Source organism: Saccostrea cucullata, unplaced genomic scaffold, assembly GCF_032062105.1.
Source record: "Saccostrea cucullata isolate Sc308-1 unplaced genomic scaffold, CSIRO_AGI_Scuc_v1 ctg443, whole genome shotgun sequence".
NCBI lineage: Eukaryota > Metazoa > Mollusca > Bivalvia > Ostreida > Ostreidae > Saccostrea > Saccostrea cuccullata.
In genome coordinates this window covers 440,342-455,673 of record NW_026932961.1, presented here as the reverse complement: position 1 = coordinate 455,673, position 15,332 = coordinate 440,342, and the positions used below count along the sequence as shown (strand labels likewise).

The 15,332-nt window shown below is 32.2% G+C and overlaps 1 protein-coding gene across 3 annotated transcripts in view; it reads right to left on the bottom strand.

Moving 5' to 3' along the window:
• The window catches only part of LOC134236666 (ATP-dependent translocase ABCB1-like), a 30,735-nt gene extending 18,351 nt beyond the window's left edge, over nt 1–12,384 (bottom strand). For all 3 annotated transcript variants that reach the window (XM_062718841.1, XM_062718840.1, XM_062718842.1), the window contains exons 1-7: nt 12,275–12,384; nt 6,243–6,819; nt 5,121–5,275; nt 4,330–4,596; nt 1,456–1,627; nt 806–930; nt 136–313 (exon numbers count right to left, since the gene is read on the bottom strand). In XM_062718841.1, coding sequence (XP_062574825.1) covers nt 136–313; nt 806–930; nt 1,456–1,627; nt 4,330–4,596; nt 5,121–5,275; nt 6,243–6,491 — 1,146 coding nt within the window. In that variant the 5' untranslated portion in view covers nt 6,492–6,819; nt 12,275–12,384. The remainder of the gene's footprint in view (nt 1–135; nt 314–805; nt 931–1,455; nt 1,628–4,329; nt 4,597–5,120; nt 5,276–6,242; nt 6,820–12,274) is intronic.
• Nucleotides 12,385–15,332: the final 2,948 nt, after the last annotated feature.

The following is a 15,332-nucleotide window of genomic DNA, read 5'->3' as shown; positions in this document are numbered from 1 at the left end:
TCTGATTTTTTAGAGATTTGCATTTGCTCTGCTCCTGGTTAGTATTGTATCAATTGACACCTGAGCTTACATACTATTTTTTATCTCCGTATTTCACATACATGTATTGTATGACACTTTATTACTTTTACTTACCGTTAAAGTTTTTCCTGGATCAAAGCCTTCATCAGGGTCTTGCATGAGTTTGACACCATAGTAGAATGCCACACTGAAGGCACTATAAATCAAGAACCAGAAGGCACAGACTGTAAGCCCAAGGACCAAACCTTTCTTGGCCGAGTTATTTTTGGCATCCATAAGGTTCAAGTTGTACCTATTATCAATTATAAAATTTTCAATTGTCATTTTTTTAACTGTGAAAATTAAACCTTCTCTCTGTTACTTATATGTGCTTACAGTTATATGTGCTTATTATACACTGTGGTACATGACATGTATTGAACATTTTCTCTGATATACTAAAATTAAACAGTTTTTAAAATTTGCACAGTATTTTGCATTCTTACCCCTTTATTTTCATCCAAAAATCACAAATTTTTTCTTAACCCAAACTGAGTTAAAAATTGACTGCTAAAGAATAAATATTTAAAGTTTCTTTATTGTTATTGATAAAATTTGATTTTTCAAGATTTTATGGCTGCAGTTGTGACTTTTGGATCAGCCCTGGGACATGTCATTTCCTAATAGATCTACTTTGTTCCAATTGACTTCCTTACACACTATTTTCAGCAGACTTTCTATTCATCATTTTAATACGTTCTTGGCTCTTTCTTATGCACTTTGTTTTACCTGACATTTTATTTACCGTTTACATTCTTTTTCCTGACCGTTGAAGGCAGTGACGGTTCTAATGGAGGAAAACACCTCCTCCGCTACCGAACCAGCACTGGCGTAGGCTTGTGATTCCTCCATAGACAAGTTGCGCACCCACTGAAAAAGAGATCAAAATCAACTACGGAATAAGTCCACTGCTTTCTTCCATTGACAAAGTTATGCACCCATTAAAATGCAGAAATAGATCAAATTAAGATAAAAAAAAAAAATTGGCATTGAAGATTTTTAAATCATTACACATAAAGGAATCCTTCATACAGGAACAGTTTTGCAATATTGTGGAATTATGGATTTAGAAGACTTGATAATTAAGGAAGCTTGAAAGTTATGGAGCAAACTTATTGCAAAGCATATCTTTTCCCTCATTTCCACTGATTGTTCTGGGACTGCACTTACTGTAAATAACTTTAGAACTTATTTTCACAAAATTACACATGACTGTTTGCCTCTGAAAATCTCAAACATATAAGAGTTTTATCATCGAAGAATTATTGTAATGGTACAATGACAAAAATTTGTGAAAATTGTGTCTCTCTAATAAATACACACCCTGGTAATAACAGTCTGGGGAAAAAATAAGATGTCTGGAAAGTTAAGTGCTATACAGTATTGCATTCTCACCTTCGTTAACATTCCTCCGACAACAATAACCAAAGGACAGAGAGCTACAGTGGCCAGAGCGAGTTTCCATCCTGACACGAACGCGATGACAAAAGATACCAGGAACGTAGTGGTCCACTGGATAAAGGTGGCCACTTTATCTCCAATTCCATCATAGATTAGATGCATGTCCCTTAAAATAAAAGGTTAAAATGGTATTATTAAACATTGTATTTTATTTATCAAAGTAAAAAAAAATACCTAATTTTCATATTCTGTTTCAAATACAGTCAAACTTCACTATCTCGAACCTGATGATGCTTTGAAAAAACTTTGAGATATCCTAGGATTTGCATACATGTGACAGAACTGAATAATCACAACTGGAGATTTGAAATTTTTCAGCTGGAGTTTGGGTCTCAAAGCTGGAGATTTTTTATTGACATTTTTTCAAATCGCAAAAGACCACCCAACCCCCTAGAAAATGCCGTCTCCCTCTTTATTACTTAATAACTTTTATTTCATAAAGTCTAGCTTTAAAATAATATGTTAGAATTTTTATTCAAATGATCAGAAGTGAAATTGAAATTAATTAATTCAAGAGTTAACATCATCATTAAAGCTTTAAATAAAATTTTATTTATGATTTGGTTTTGATACATCAACCAGTAAATTAAGTAAAACATAGTTCATATGTAACATATTTTATGTCAGTAATTTAACTGTTTTAAAATTAAGAAATGAATTTAATTTTTGAAGATTCATGAGGTTATGAACTATGACGCTTCACGACGGCATATTTCATGATAAATATGCCAGCCATGAAGCGTTGTAGTTCATATACCTCATGAATCTTAAAAAATTAAATTCATTTCTTATATTTACATTATTTTTCTGATGACTTGCAATAAATTTATGCCATTCAACTGTCAATTTTAAAGCAAAACAGTGTGCACAATATTTTTTGACGTCAAGTGCAGTATTATGACATAACAATAGAGATATTTATGCTTATTTGTAGTATATATGTAATGTAGTTCATGAGTTCATGAGTAATGCCCTGTTCACACGGAGAGTTTAATTTGAATTAAACATAAAGTTACTGCAAATTAGCTTCGCGGAGAATTTAATGCGAATTAGTTTAATTCGAATTAATTTACTGCGCATTACATTACTTCGCATTAGCTCCATGTGAACGCTAAGCGAAGCTAATTCGAATCAAATTTTGACGCATGCATAAGGCCAGAATTAAGTCACAGGACACGTGTTGGTGGTTATATATAGGTATTTGTGCTATATTTGTTTCAAAAATTGAGGGAAAGTATGTTAATCACTAAAATCAATGAGAAACTGTAGCCACTACATGATGTGTCAAAGGATGGCTCTGCATACATGACTAATTTACAAACGACGTCATAATAGACTTACTGACATCTGACTGTAGAAGAAAAATTTTAATTCGCATTAGTTTACTTCGTATTAGCTGTCGTGTGAACGCAATTTAATTCGCATTAATTTGATTTGCATTAGTTTACTTCGCATTAATTTACTGCGAATTAAACTTGTCTTGTGAACAGGGCATTAATTGAACTGCATTTTATTTTGTAAAGAATAATAGGGGAAATTTATTGGAAATGTAAATATTAGAGTATGAAGAGATAAAATTAACTTCTCTAAAAATACAACAAAGTAGAGTGAGGAAAATTTTTTTAGCAGTAAGTGATTAGGTAAAACATAGGTCTTGTGTAACATATTTTATGTCAGTAATTTTTGTCAGTAATTTTTTTTAAATAGAATATGAAGAGATAAAAGTAACTTCTCTAAAAATACAACAAAGTAGATCGAGTCAGGTATATTTTTTAGCAACACCCGTAGTTTGATCTATTTTTAACTAAAGTGTGACCCATATTATAACTGCATCTTTTAATGACCACCGCAGCATTGGAAGATGGCAATTGGGTATTTTAGCAACCATTTACAATGTTCTCCATTCAGAAATTCAGCAATAAAACATCGATGGTCATTTATCAAATTGATATATCACTAATTTTTACAACCCAATTATACAACCTTATTCTGATTACTAAGAAGCCTACTGCTGTAAAATTTATTGCACTGCCGCTGTTATCTCAATGTATTGTCATTCTAAGCAATTATAAGAAACATGATAAAAATTAATGCAAAATATATTTAATTTGAAGAATGATTTTAAACACGGAAGATTTAAAAATTCATCGGGAGGGGCGGAAGGGGGGAGATTTTACCTTCCGCCAGAAGAATCACATTTATGGATTCGAGATAACAAGGGTATAATATTTAAAGAATATATGGTTGGGATTTCCACATCACTTCGACATATCCATGGTATTCCAGATATTCGAGTTCAAGATACTGAAGTTTAACTTTACTTTGACAACATTTGATCAACGTAGGATACCAAAATTATATATTTACATTTGTAAATGTTTTCCTTTATATATATAACACTACAGAAAGCAATGCGTATACATCTATAACTGTATAAATACAGGTACAGGGTCAAGAGGTCATAGATGTACGTATGGATAAACGTTCAACGTAATTTCTCTGTGACGTCATAAAGGATCGACGCGCGTTCAGTGGATTACATACATGCGGTTGTGTTTGAAAAATAGCGCATTTCACATGTTAAAAGTCAAAATCAGGCAAATATAAAGTATGAATAAGTCACAAATGTAAATATAAGTAATAAGGTATCATTTTAAAACATCTATCGGGCTATAAATATGGGTTGGTACGAGATTAAATTCATCATAAAGCCCTTCGGGCTTTATGGAATTTAATCTCATGACCAACCCATATTTATAGCCCGAAAGATGGTTAAAAATGATATCTTATTTCTTAAATAATCCTTACTCTGAAAACCGAGTACTGAGTTCACTGCTCTCGTGTGTATCAAACCACTCCATGTCCTGTCGCATGATGGAGCGGAAAAAAAACTTTCGAATGACTTGGATCTGTCTCTCTGCCGACAACGTGAAACAAAAGATGCTGGCGTAGCCTAGAACAAAGGCACCAATGGCAATAAGGCAGAAATACAGAGCATACTCCTTGGCAATGTCTAGAATATTCAGGCTATTCTGTAGTTCCTCGCGGTTAAATAACAGTGTCTGGTTCGTATCACTACAAAAGTTTTAAAAAGTCCAAATTATAGTATGTCAAGCATATGCATAAATGGTACTGATAGCATGGACCATAAAAACAGCACCAAATAAGAACAGAATATTTCAAGAAAAAATTATTACAAATAAAGGAATCTAAAACTTTTAAGAATTTAGATATCAAACATGCTAAAAATATGTTAGCCAGACTAGGATTTGAACCTTTGGCCTCCTGCTTCCCACAAAAAAACTCTATTACTGAGTTCTTTGAGGCTAATGTACTGCAAACCAACTTTTATTTGAAATTCGTCAGTTTGCAATTAGTCCTTAATGTTCAATTTTTGCGACTGAGGAAACAGTCTGAGTCTCCCTCAATACAAAGCAAAATAAATGGTCCGAAGCAATTTAATATTCGTGTGTTAAATTTTTAGTTCGAGAAACTCGCTTATATTTCTCGCTCGTGAATAGTAGTTGGTACGGTACCTCTATACCAAGACCATTAGAGTAATAAGCAAGTATAGTTTTAATACAGGTGAATCATCTTACCTGAAGTTTATTTTACTGGCAACATCATACAGAATAAAAGTGTTAGCGAGCTCTCCATAGACGAAAAAGTTAATAGGTGTGGCACAACCAACGCCCATGGCACACAGAATCCCGATGACCAGGATAAACTTGTCGCAGGCACTGCCATAACGGAACTAGAAGGGAAATATAAAAATTTAGTTATACCTTTGAAAATTGTTTTCCTATTAAATTCTGTTTGAAAATTGTTTTGTTCTTATTGAAAGCTATACTTTTAACATTATGAAGTGGTAAGAGATGATAACAACATAAACTAAATGAAATGTGTGCATGTAAAAGTGTTAATTGTAAGAGTTATTTCCCCTTTTTAAAAAAATGTGTAAAATATTAATCTTAGTCTCTATTCTAAAATTTGCATGATGACCTAGAAATTTTCAGTCATCAAATTATATACAACATTTTTATGGATCTCTTTACCCATTTACCAAATGTTTTCTTTTACCATGTTTACCAAATATTAATTTCGTTATATTTCATATTTGAAAAAAAAATATTACGATTGGCTTCTCTATTATTTATATATAAATTAAGTCATCATGGTCATATTGATTAATTTTAAGATAATTTTGAAAAAAAAAAAACACTTGGTAAAACATTTCTTATGCTGATATTTAGAACATCGCACATTTGCCTTGAACTAACTCTTTGTTAAAGAGATAGGCAATTTATGTATTAAACATGTCCCTCCTCTGCTACTTCATGTAGCTTCTGCTGTAAGTGGTGGGGATTTTAGAGAAATGAGGATCAAAAGAGGTGAGTCTGAGATTAATCCCCCTTTAATCTCTCTTTATAAAATGATATTTGTCAACCAAAATCATATTTAATCTCTTTAACTAACTTCATAAAATCCCTGCATCATAGGAAAAACCCAAGGCATGTGCTGGTTAGTGGGAGTAAAAGTACTGGTGTTAATTGGAAAATAATTAATTCTCCTCAGAGAACAATTTTTCCTTTGAAAAGAAATAGCTGTCCTGTCATTATTATGTTAAAAAAAAAAAAAATCAGAAAACTTTCTCACTACTTAGTGAATGCACATCACTGCAGCTCTAATTCCCAGAATGGCTGTGATGATTTTAGACCTACCAGCTGAAAGAATCCTATATGTTGTATTTTCTCCTTCTGTCTGCCTTTTTTCACTTTCTTGACCTCTACTTCAGGATTAATGGTAACTTTGGTCTGACCTTTCCCTGGTTCGAGAATTTCCTTCTGTAGAACTCCATTTTCGGCATGTCCATTTGACACCGACACACCATTAGGGTTAACCACTTTTTCTGTGTCCATGATGACATCATTGGTGGTCAATGCAGACATTTGTGTATTCTCTTTCTCCATTATAAACTGATTGACACACGGCTCAGGTCTTCACTGATGGAAATTATTCTAAATTTTAATGTGAATTCAACTGTTCAATAGATGTAATAGGTCCTCTTCATAAATTTCCTCCATAAACATGACAAACATGGTAGATTTTCTTAGTATCTTGACCACATTCAATTTATATTCACATTCTTAATAAAAGTTTAAATTAACTGACCGTCCTCTTTCATATAAATAAAAAGTTCAACTGTATAGACACGTGCCTGTACTTAAATCCTCTTTATCGTGGACACAAGGTTTATTGCTGTTTATACACTTCAAGGTCCCTTTCTTCTATGGATCCCTGAAAAATAAATAAAATTTAACATGACTACATACATGATATATAATTATACAGAATATTTTAATATCTACACAACCTTTTTAGATGACATACCAACAAAATTTTATCCCTTAGGAAAATATTTGCACCATGCTCTATACAGAAAATGTTATAAAGAGTGATCTTAAATTTCTCTTAAAAATATTTTTACAAAATCAACATTATAAAACCACATTTCCCATTTCAAATCTTTCTTATATTCACTGCAGAGTAAAGAATTATTTGAGATACTTTCTCATTAAAAAAAAAATCTTACTAGGAAATTTTTGTAAACAGGCCTGCTGTACACATGCAAACATGTGCAGTACAGACTGAAAACAGTGAAAAAAAAAATTACTTACCTATAAAGAAAAGGTCAATAAAGTCCAACTAATAAATGATCTATTAATTAATTCTTAAATCTTTTGAGATAATTCCTTAAATATTCACACTTTTTTGACATTTACCCAATACTATGTGCATTTTGTTCATTAGAAAAACATTTAACTATGCTTGCTAAAAAGAAGCTGCATATGCTGTAGTAAGAAATATAGAGATGTCCTTTTGTCCTTTTCTAACTCTTTTATAAATATAAGTCTATTTAAAGGTTAGTATCTGTGACAAAACAGGTGAACAAGTAGACTGAAGAAAATGCAATCGATTTGACATTCCCCTTTCCGCTCTAAACATTAACTATCATGTGACCAATCTGTTTTACCTTGACTCGAAAGGGTTTTACATGTACTGAATATGCATTCATTTTACTGTTTACACAATACATGTATAAGCAATTTCCAATTAAATCGTCTGCAGCCATCCTTAAAATCAAATGCCATATAGGGCAGAAAACTCAGAATATACATGTACATGTAATACATATAATAATATGTATGACTGCATGCATGCATGTATCTGCTAATTAAAATAGGATTTATATAATTACAAAGCCAGTATAAAAATTGTATGGGTAGAAAAAATACACAATAGATAATTATTATTAATTGAGTATTGGTGAAATCATAAAATTCATTATTTATTAATTTCTATACAATTTGCAAACCGACAGAAGAAACTAATGATATGATAAAGGTTAAAATCTGGAATGAATTATGTAATGTTAAACGATGTCTGATTTATTGTCAAGAATGTTTACAGGAATTATACAAAAGAAGCTTTTGTGTTTATTTATGAGTGGGTTCACAAACTAGAATGCAGAGTGTAGTGTATGTATCATATTATTATTATGTGAATAATATATGACTTCCTTCATACATTCAACATATAGACATAACTTTAATAAGCATGTAAAGTGTAATTATCAATTTATTAATGTAATATGTATATCTTAACTGTCATCAAGCAATTAAACATTCACACAAAATTCATAAACTGATAATCATAATTAATTGTTAGGGATATGACTATCTTATCAGTCCCCAGAAAAATGCACTAAAATATAGTGTTGCCATAGATTGTGTGAGTGATTGAAAAAATAAAAGTATGAGGCCTAAAATAAAATTAAGTTTGTTTGCAGTTGCCTACCGACCCACTGAAAATGCACACGACCCAAACCTTTTTTTGGACATTTGGTAATTTTTTTTTTTTTTCAATTTTTCAGAATAAAACAGTTTCATAAATTTTGACGTTTTTTATCAATCAGTGGTTAATAACAAGAGGTGAGCTTATTCATGGCTAGTAAGTGTATGAAAACCTCTTTTTTTTGGTTATCTAACAAAAAACTGATTTTTTTTTCAAAAAAAAAAGAATGCCTTTGGTCGGCATGCAAACAAAGAATTTTTTAAGCTTGGCCTGAGGTTTTAAGCTCACCTGTATGTATATGTAAACTACATTTTCTATAAAATCAACTGGAGGAGATTTCCTTCAAAATTTGCCTGGTAAACTTTTCAACTTTGGAAATCTGAGATATCAAATGCTTAAGTGACAAACATCTAATCAATTGGACACATTAGAATTTGAGAGGAGGAAGACAACAGGGGCATATTTGATACAATGACACATCTTCAGTTTAGATGACAGATGGCAAATTAAAGAAAGGTCACATGTACTGAATAACCTTTCTGAACTTAAAACTATCATTAAAAAGCTGAAAATTGCTGAATGACATTATTCTCAGACTGAAAGAAAAGAAAGGAGAAATGTATAATTTGAGATAAATTGAGATTTGACCAGATTTTCAACTTGAATGATTTCATGGTTTCCTTACTGATCCTATGTAAAACTTCTGGCCCTGTTCAATAAGGGCTTACAACTAGGTTAGGGATGTCAATTTTAATTAGAAAGTTAAAGGCATAATTAAATTTAGGTCCTAGTTGGAAGTTCTTTTGTAAAACAGCCCCTGGTTTTTGGCTTCCTTAATACAAAGACCATGAAATAGAAAATTCTGGTTGAGAACATACTCAAAATAAAAAAAAAAATTGAGCATTAAAATGCTCCCTATATTGTCAATAAATGTGAGGTTAAAAATTAACAAGTTTTTGAAAGACCCCATAGTAGGCATTTGAAGTGAAATGCACTACCTGCAGATTCCACATCAGTTTCATCTTTTGGCTGTGTTTTTAAAGATTTTCTATATATTCCTATGTAAAACTTTGACCTTTTGGCAAAAACAAACTTGAATCTACACTATCAGGGTGATTCCACATGAGTTTCATCTTTCCTGACCCAAAGGTTCTTGGACAAGAAGATTTTTAAAGATTTTCCCTATATATTCCTTTAAAACTTTGCCCTGCATTTTGGCCCCACCCTACCCCCGGGGTATATTTTAACAAACTTGAATCTACACTATCTGAGGATGATTCCAAATGATAATTTTCCTGAAAAGGTTCTTGAGAAGAAGATTATTAAAAAATTTCTCTACATATATTCCTATGTAAAACTTTGATCCATTTTGGCCCCACCTACCCCCCGGGGTCTTTGAAAACTTTGTCTACACTTATATCCACATCAGTTTCATCTTTCCTGGCCCAGTGGTTCTTGAAAAAGATTTTTAAAGATTTTCCATATATTCCTATGTAAAACTTTGAATTTTGGCCAAAACTCTCTTTAAGCAAACTTGAATCTACACTACCTGAGGATGATTCCACATGAGTTTCATCTTTCCTGGCCCAGTGGTTCTTGAAAAAGATTTTTTAAAAATGTCAAATTTTTCTCTAATTCATAATTATCAATTGGAAAAGGGCCTGGCCCTTCATGCTTCACCCAAAGATACTTTGTACCAAGTTTGGTTGAAATTGGTAGTTTTTAAAGAAGATGAAAATGTGTTTAATAATAACGACAACGAGAAGTAAAAGGGCAAATTTTGATCAGAAAAGCTCACTTGAGCCTTCGGCTCAGGTGAGCTTAAAAGCTGAAAATTGCTGAATGACATTATTCTCAGACTGAAAGAAAAGGAAGGAGAAATGTATAATTTGAGATAAATTGAGATTTGACCAGATTTTCAACTTGAATGATTTCATGCCTTACTGATCGAGGCTCTAAGAGGTCTGGCCCTGTTCAATAAGGGCTTACAACTACCAGGTTAGGGATGTCAATTTTAATTAGAAAGTTAAAGGCATAATTAAATTTGGGTCCTAGTTGGAAGTTCTTTTGTAAAACAGCCCCTGGTTTTTGGCTTCCTTAATGCAAAGACCATGCAATAGAAAATTCTGATTGAGAACATACTCAAAATAAAAAAAAAATTGAGCATTAAAATGCATTTGTCAACAAGTATGCTGTTTTAAAAAAGACTGCAAAAGAGATATAAATTCAATTAGAAAATTTCTAGGTGTGGAATACCATTTTGTTCACTTTTTCTACAATTCTGCCTACTTATAACTGACTGTAGTCAAGTGTCAAATCAAAATTGTGAAATTTTATCTCCGATTAGCGACCTTTAGTTTTGTCAGTTTAAAAAATCGGGTTATTTTGCTTCGTGTAACTCATACTGACTTGGACTTGACATCTGTTCTGGATTTATGAAGAAATTTATCATGAGAAATATTTGTAAAATTCTTAAATTTTTTTGTCGGGCACACACACACACACACACGCACATTAAAAGCCGTTGCTATAGACCTTTATCAAACGATATTTTGTTTGCTGAAACACTAAATTATTTTGCGAGCCCTGATGCACAAAACTAATGCCGGCAAAAACTTGCTCTATCTTTGAAAAGCTATCTCTATTCGTTGAATGACGTTTTTCATTCAGATTCCTAAGTTACATATAACTTCTTAAAATTCTTATACCATAGAATCAATGTTTAGTTTGTATATAAAGGTATATGTAAAAGAGAGAAAATTGGATCTGCCAATGAATATGTAAATGCGGTATGCAGAATTAAAAGTGCGATTTGTTAATGAATGGTATATTTTAATTCGAATAGGGCGAATTATTCTACCGGCATGTTACCTATGGTGCAAACTTTCTAGTTTCGCGCATATACACAGGATCAACTGTGAAAATATTTTACTGAAGTACATTCTTATGAAGGTTAAAAATCTTTACGATAAATTTGAAGTGAAATGCAAAATCACTGTGTACGGCCTTTGGAAAAAGCAATAAAAATTCAGGGTACAAAAGGAAAAAAAGGTCGGGCTACAGAAACATGCCTTTAAACTTGCCCTGCAGGACTAGGTCTTTCCACAGAAAGGTGGAAAGACCTAATTACACACAATGTACCTGATCATTGTTAAATTTATTTTCAAACATATGTTTTATCATCATACTTATTATTTTTGTAAGTCAAAATGTAAAACTTTGAAGTTGATTCAAAATACCCTAAATGATTATAAATATGGAATTTTTTTAATAGAAAAATGTCTTAGGTACAATCATAGAGTGACATATAAATCACAGCCAGAATGCAGGATTTGGCATCTCTATTTTCAAAATTTCCCCGGGGGAGGCCCCCCGTACCCCCACAAGCAGGAGGGGGAAACCCCCTCCCGCACCAATCCCCCCCCCACCCCGCTTCGGCTACTGGACAACTAATACATGAACAGGGCTAATGGAAATTATAAATGGCTAGCCCTGCTGACAACTATGGTTTGAAAGTTAGTGTCGATCCCTGCTATTTCTAGGACAATAATAAATGTATTGCACTTATATATACATAAACAGGAACTTGAAGAAATGCACTAGATCAAATCTACACTTATTTGTCCTAATTCAATATTCACCAAATATTACACACTATTCCACATGCTAAATATTATACATTTACAGTTATCTAACAGAGGGATAATAAAACTGACACCTAGCTAGAAGAACTCCCTCTCAATTTTTAATGTATTGAGGACTTCTTAAACTGCATGATTTTAAAACCCTTTCAAAGTACAATAATGTATTGAAACATTTGGAATATTCTGTGCCAGCTGTCAAAATCCCTTTAATCAATTGATATCAATTGTTTAACATATATATTACACATAACCACCTTATAATTGAAGGATTCTGTTATATTCCTGTATATGTAACATTCCTTCGAAGACTGTCACCACTTTTGACGGTTAATACAATCCTATTAAAAGTCTGGTATAAATTTCCTGGAAGTATAAATAGAGTAGTACGTGTACATGTAAATAAACTGGGTTAATATATTTCTCATTCATGAAAGCAATCCCATTCAACAGTATACTTATAAGTACTGTATATACTCCATAGAGAGACAAGTACTCATATACAGTCATATGGGGAATCACAAGATGCCTATAAAAAACTATGGCACATTTCCCATTATGGAAATACTGCATTTTAAAACATCCTTGAGTATATTGCCATTAAAGAATCTATATCTATAATGTACATGATAACAGCCAAAGAATTAGATACTGTGTTGAAATCCACAACTTAAGCACTTACCCAAAGGTATATATTCAACTCATTCAGTATCAGCTAGTATATTCCAGAAAAATTGGTTCGAAAATTATACTCCTAAGCCTTTAGCATGTTTAGAAACATTCCAACTCTAAGTAAGCAATGCATGAGGTCATTTAACTCCAAAAGTACTAAAAAGTAACTTGTACGCCAGGGCAAGTGAAGCGGTCAAAACATAGGTCACTCAATGGGAACTGTCCAGTAAGTTTGTTATTTCTATGTAAGCCTTACTGTACATAGTCAACAGGCAGACAAAAGGTCTGGTTTATTCAAAGGTTAATAGAGCATTTTAAGTGTAAAAAAATGTCTTCGGGCTATTTATACTGCATTCGGTGAACATATGGACATTGCATCTTATTGTCAGGTAAAATCCATGCCTGAACTGCATGTATAGTCTAATTCAGATCGTAATATATGAATACATGAATCAAAAAGGCTAATACCTGTACAAGTATATGTCACAAAGTGAATTTATGTTCATTAATACATTGGTATATTAATTAATGGTACTCTAGCTGTACTGTATTTTCACATTTATTATTGTTTACTGTGAATTGGTACATATTACAATAAAATTTATCAAAGTATGTACACTTTCAATAAATTGTCCAGAGAATTTACATATCAATTATACTTTATTAAATTTTTTTAAGTACAACCGGTGCAATTTTAGTGTTAGTTTTTCTTCATCTTATGAGTCCCAGTTACATGCAATGCGGTCTGTTAAATAACAAAGTACATAAATTTCCTCTCTTACATTAGTTCTACAGAGATCTTACAAACGCAGTTATATCGTTTTTGTTGCGTTTAAATTGTTGCCCCATTTTCATCGGTCTAGTTGGTGCTCTTTCAAATTACAAAATGCAAAACCCCTTTGCTCTTTCTATTTAAATCAAAATCAGGATCAGAAAAGATAAGATTTAAAAAGCATATACTTTTCTATAACCTGATCTTTATGTAAGTAACCCGAGATCTGTTTTTGAAAATTAAAAACCATGAAAAAGGTGTCAAGAAAATTGAATGTTTAGAGATATTTAACAGAAAATTAAAAACTATTAGGCCTATAGGTCTTGAGAATCACCAAAAATATCTCAAGTTTCTAGGGTAATGAACATTTACAATGATCATGATGATTTAAGCATATAATGAAACTCTTGCCTCAGGTCTATTTACATAGATCAAAAAATTTCAGTTTGGTAAGGACTTAAATAATTATTATCATACTCACGCAAGTTGCAACTAATTTCTATTTAAAGAAAATAATTTAAGGTACAGTGAAACTTGTTAATCCAGCTGTTGTGTATTCCAAAACCTTGCCTAAATATACAATGTACACTTTAAGTCCAGGGCATTATAGTAAACTTAGTTATTATCAATTTCAATTATGTGTGCAGTTTTGCATTACGTCACAACCTTGGAAGCAGTGGGATGTCTGGATAAGACAATACAGGTGACTCTAGATCTCTCGAAGTTCAAGGGACCGCAAGAAAAGTTCGAGAGATCGAGGGGTTCGAGAGATAGAAAGAAAATAAAATTCGGATTTTTCAGTTCTGATCATCGATGTTCTATTATAGTTATAGATACCGGAAGTATATGTAAATAAAGTCATTTGCACGTTTTTAATCGTATTTTACAGGTAATTCTCTTGTCTAATGATTTCAACGACAATGTTCGTATTTCGAATAATTAAAACGAATTCCTAACGTTTCAAAATTTATTTGTTCTTATTTCATGATTAAATGAAACCCGAAAAGCAACATTGTCGGTTTTGCTATTCTGCGGCTTGATCAGGTCCTTCACCAGTGTTCTCCACTGACACCAGATTTTTCTTAATAGGTAGGGTATTCAGTCCTTGAGAAATGAATTTCTTGTGCAATATTTGCAATACTGGGATTATTTAGACTCTAATAAAAGTTCATAGTCTATGGAAACTGATTGAAACGAACGTCTATAAATTATTTTCTAAAAATTATCATCTCGGATTCAAGTCTAAATAAGTTGTGAATTTGTTTATAATTTATCTATAATCACCAATTAATTTTATCAAAACACGGACGACCCACACGTGTAGTGTCATCTATGTAAGCATCCAATTAACACCTCCATGATAGCCCCAGGCGTTCACTGTTTTCCAGGTAAGTCCAGGCTGCATCAATTTTACGCTTGATTGGTGTGTATACAAGCGCAATCAAAACTTCGAGAGATAGACAGTAAAAATCAATGAAATATGTGTAAGGGACCCATGTCTTGGTTCGAGAGATAGAGAGTTTCGAGAGATAGTGAGTTTCGAGAGATAGAAGCTCAGAGATCAGGAGTAAATTTGTTTAGTTATACAGAGGGGATATATAACATTTGAATATATGAGGTTCACTAATCTGAGAGATCGGATATTTTTGAGCCATCGAGAGTCACCTGTATTAATTAAGATTCACTTTATAATTAACAATGTGTACAATAAACATGATTTAAATTTCTATAATCTAATCCTGTTGCCTGAACCCAAGACAAATGTATTTTGTAAATTTAAGGAAAAACTATTAGAGTTGCTCATTATTACGAGGCAAGCTATTTTCCTAAGAAGTCCATGATTTCACCCCTTTAGTCCTCCTCACAGGTGT